The 4,792-nt window shown below is 34.0% G+C and overlaps 1 protein-coding gene across 1 annotated transcript; it reads right to left on the reverse strand.

The window, feature by feature from the left end:
• Positions 1-349: 349 nt before the first annotated feature.
• Positions 350-2,320, reverse strand: LOC116346285. Its single transcript, XM_031776230.1, has 3 exons — positions 1,400-2,320; positions 952-1,297; positions 350-798 (listed from the first exon to the last, which is right to left on the reverse strand). Exons 1-3 carry the CDS (start codon positions 2,318-2,320, stop codon positions 350-352), a joined length of 1,716 nt encoding a protein of 571 aa, XP_031632090.1.
• Positions 2,321-4,792: the final 2,472 nt, after the last annotated feature.

Below are 4,792 nucleotides of genomic sequence, written 5' to 3' on the forward strand. Positions count from 1 at the left end.
TGTATGTATATGTATTGGTGAAATTGAAAAAAAGAAAAGAATTGCGTGTTGTATTGAACGTGTATAGCCAGTTGTGTCGATGTTGTGATTGATCAAAAAATTAATGCTATGAAAAAAAAACTTGAAATTACATGTTGTTTGTTTAAACAAAAATATTTTTTTCTTCTAGTTTCCGCCGTATTTTGTCTCAAATATACTAAATAAAAATGAAATGACAAAACATCATATTTCAGTAGAGGTGAATGCCTTTATTCGCAAGTAAGATTATGTACGTTTTTGAACGTGTGTAGTTTTTTCTTTGTTTATTTTATGTAAATTATAAGGGGAGAATGCATTCACTCGTTCTTGTTTATTTTATATTTGTCAACATTCCCTTTTTGATATCGTAAAAAAAGTCACGATTCAAATGAATTAAAAGAATATCTTCAAGTATATTTTCTCCTAAGCTACACCGACGATTACTTAAAATAAATTCCAAATGTGAAAAATCTCTTTCGATCATGACTTCAGTGGGTGGAATAGCGAATATTGTTATTGCCAATTGATATAGCTGTTCGTTGCTGGTCCGTTGTGATTCCCAATAGTCGAGTATGCTTGCATCCGATGCCATTTTCGGTGGATTAAATGAGTCAATTGCATTTTCAATATCTTGATTCATGTTCACCACATTTGCTACAGTTTCGTTTTGCGCCAAATAAGTGTTTAATGAGAGATTTTGTGAAGTGTCATTCCTAGACAAATAAATATCCAATGGACAGGCATTATTAAAATCAATGCTCACGTTTAAGTCGGAGCCAACTGAACAATTATTTTTTGTTGATGTTTCATTTTGTGTTTTGTTCATTGTTTCACTGACGCTTGGAGTTGAACGAATAATATTAATTCGATTCCATAAATTTGATAGCGTTCGTTTGGCTTGTGTCACCTGTTGGTCATCATTTATTATCTCACTTCGAAATCGCGGATCCAAATACAATGCGCTCATCATTGCGGGATTATTGAAGATTACAGCTTTTCTCATTTTATATTGGTCCAGAAGGTGCTTTGCTAAACTTGTTTTGAATTTTTTCGTGGCCAAAATTTCGAGATGAATTTGCAGTTTCAGCCAAATTCCATACGAGTCCGATAGTGAAATGCTATGACTTTGAAGAGCAACAGTTGCCTTATATGGCACTTGCAGAATAATAATGATTTCTTTTAAAATCGCCCATTTCTGAAGCAGCAGTTTACAGATCTCTATATTGTTTTGTCTTGCGAGAATATCGATTATTTTTCTGCATTCATACACGTCGCGCATCTAAGGAGAATCACAAATTCACTAATTCAATAACGAATCGTAAGTATTACATTAAAAAATATAGCTTGAAATTCGTTTTTCATAAAATAATCAAATGCATACCATAATGTATTTTGAACACCACCGTGTCTCAACATCAATCCGTGGCTTTTTATAAGCGTATTCTTTCTGGTGCATCTCGTATATTGTTGTACTCTTTCGAAGAAATAAAGCAACGCGATGAGTCAAATCAATCACATTTCTATGCGAGAGTTTCATTATTTTTATTCCATCATTTGTCATCAATTGCAAAGTATGGGCGCCGCAATTAACACCAGTAATATCCCACATAACATCCATGCTATGGTTTGATGTTAGGCTTGATGAAATCGCCGATAAAAGTGTTTGTTTACTATTTAGTGTCGCATCACTTGGCTCATCTGTTTCATTGAATAATATTTTCAGTAGTTCGTCGTCGGTTGCGTCCTCTGCTTCGGCTAGAGCCGCTTCAATTTGTATGTCAATTATGGCTTCACTGTTTCCAAAGCAATCATTTTGTAAATTTGATGTTACTGGTGTTTGAACTAGCTGTTCTTTCCCGCTCTTTGCGTCATCGATGGCACATTGAAGATGAGTTTCAATATCTCGTATCATTTTCAGCACATTACTACCATTGTCTGTAGTAATTGTGATAATTTGAGGGAGATCAATGTCGAAATCGTTCAATCGTTTTGTAGTCAATTCAGCAAGATAGGCACCAGTGTGTCTGTCCTTTAGTTCTATCATGCCAATGGATCGAATAGTTACCTTCCCACCAACGATGTACTGTAGGCTTACACCAAAAATTGAGCGACCTCGTTTAGTAACAATGTCACACAATAGTGAAATAGCACGATTGTTTGTTTCAGTTTTAATTTTCTGGCGAACTTTATCAGCAACATTTTGCAAAAAATCTTTGACTTCTCTTAAATGTGGATCTTTCAAATTTATTCCTTTACCAGCACTTTCTAACTCTTTCAATTTATCTTCAAGTAAGGCCAACATAGCCGAATCGTTTATACATTTAAATGGTCTTCCATTTACAGTGACAAGCTCAACGAGATTTAACAAAAGTTCAAGGCGGATATAGTCAACGGCATTTTCTTCGCGGCATACTACTTCATGAATTTCATTGTGCGTTTTTAGATGCTGTAATAAATTCCACTTTTTATTCCCGTTTAAATTACTTTCACAAATTTTGCACTTATAAATTTGATTTCCATTTTCATTTATATCACCAAGAAATTCAAAATATTTCATCGACTTTTTTGTTAGATCAGTTTTCGGCTTTCTCATTGGAGTAGTCATTTTGAGTGAATCTCTTGCAAATCTGTTACAAATCAAATGAGAGCACAAAACCAAGTGTTCAGACGTTTTGGCGCCACAAAATGAGAAGTAATCTTCGCACGCACACAGATACACAAATTATAAAAAGAGTAGAACAACACATTGTTTTAAGGTGTCAAGCTAAACTCATTATACAAGTATAGATGACGTGTATGCCCAACACATTCATAATGAATTTAACTTATCGTCTTGATGCAACAGTTTGTTCGATCATCAGTGTACTACGATTTGCCAATACAATCGCTTAGCATTTCATATCTAACAGATATTTTGAAACGAAATTAAAGTCATTTTTCTGCAAAAAAAATTGTCGGTTTTTTTAAAAGTGCTACATTATGTTTGTTACTGTATTTTTGGTTGAACCACGAGTTCATATTGTGGTGCCCAAAAAGTTTATCTATCAGTTAGTTCAAGTTAATTTGGACAACGTTGGAATCAATTGCAATCAGAATCGACGAATTTATTTCTCCGGTGAATTGTTTGAAGCATTAAAAAATGGTGTGGTTCTACAAGAAGAAGATTTTTTACCCAATTTCGATGTACCCATCACAAAAATTTATCCGTTGCCAAATGATGTATTGGAAGCTTGCTACATTGCAAGACTCAAAAAATTCTGGGGTAATTTTATTTTGAAGAAAGTTTCCTCAACAATCGAATTTTTTTAATCGAAATAATGTGATCTGCTTTGCAGTCAGTTTTGACGATGCATGGGAGCACGCTGAACGGCTTCGCCGTCAACTACCACCATTATACAATCCAGTTCGTTTACATGAACAACCGATACCACCCGTAATTGTGGCCCAAGATGGATATGAATATGATGTGGCAAATACAAGTGGTGATGAACTGCCCGAAGAAAATCTTGTGGAAAACGATTCATCGGACGAAGAAAACCGTGACGAAATTGCACCAAACAATTTAATCGATGAAATGAAAAACGAACCATTCGAAGTGGTTGTGATGAATCAAGACGATATGAATGCCGTCGACAACTTGTTTGAAACACCAATTGAACCGCCAATCGATTTGCCAATCGATCCATTGTTACATGCCTCAATTAACAACAGCGATGCAGATTCACACAGCGAAGATGATGAGATTGAAATAACGTTCAAGTCTTTAAACGATTTTCGGCCAAAAACTATTTTGGATGGCTACGAACTCAAATTGAATGATGTTTTGTGCAACAACATTCCCTTCAAGATTAATGTGAGTGTGATTTGATTTAAAAACTTCGTACATTTTTTCAAGAAATTGTCATTTGACTGTTTTTTTTATTATTAGCCAGAGTCCGGTGATCGTTCATTTAAAGTGGATTACGGGCGTGAATTCAAAGATGTTTTGCTTTCGGTTCGTCTTGTTAACGGTCTGACAAAATTGAATGTTGAAAAACGAAATGACATCGATGCGGATAAAGTTTTTCTCAAGGCGTTATTGATTGGTTCATTTACGGTCAAGAGAATCAAAGAATCGTCACCACTTGAAGTACATTTACTTGGATTCATGAAAGGTATTTGGACTTTAAAATTCATTTTAAACAATGATACAATATATTCCATACTCTATTTACAGATTTATTTGAACATCGTGTTTCTGAAGAAGATTTGGATGGTGAACGTTTGACATCGTTTCAACGGCTTGTTGATATGTCTTGTGATGAATTACGTGAAAACCGCATTTAAAATGATGACCTACACAATTTATCACCAATTTTTATTCAAATGAATGTGCAATGCCACTCATTCTGTTCTTAAGATCATCGTTTCATCCATTTCTTTCACCACATTTTATCACTTTTGTCTTTTTATCATTAAAAGTATTTTTGATACAATGATTTAATCAAATAAATAAATGTAAAAATTGCATTTGTTTTTGCTTTTTAAATTGAAACGGGATTTATGATAAAGTGGAGCAAATTATTGAAAATATATTCATTTAAAAGGTAAGAGCGGCTGAATTGTATTCTTCATTATCTTTTGTTATTGATAGTTCGCCGAAATTTTTATGTAATACAATACGGCATTCTCTCATAATTGACGGTTGAGCATCATTTGAATGTGACTGTGGTAAAAGTCACTTCATACACGCTATACACACGTTCAATACAAAACGCAATTCTTTTCTTTTTTT

Source organism: Contarinia nasturtii, unplaced genomic scaffold (assembly GCF_009176525.2).
Source record: "Contarinia nasturtii isolate CC-2019 unplaced genomic scaffold, AAFC_CNas_1.1 Cnas_scaffold_1496, whole genome shotgun sequence".
Lineage (NCBI taxonomy): Eukaryota > Metazoa > Arthropoda > Insecta > Diptera > Cecidomyiidae > Contarinia > Contarinia nasturtii.

What these genes read in the sequence shown, in the direction of transcription:
- LOC116346285 (XM_031776230.1), bottom strand. Translation starts at nt 2,320, where the DNA reads ATGTTGGCCTTACTTGAAGATAAATTGAAAGAGTTAGAAAGTGCTGGT. An exon ending in GGTGTTCAAAATACATTATG is followed by an intron (nt 1,298 to 1,399) that starts GTATGCATTTGA and finishes GATTCTCCTTAG; the next exon opens with ATGCGCGACGTGTATGAATG. An exon ending in TTTGGATCCGCGATTTCGAA is followed by an intron (nt 799 to 951) that starts GTGAGATAATAA and finishes ATAATTGTTCAG; the next exon opens with TTGGCTCCGACTTAAACGTG.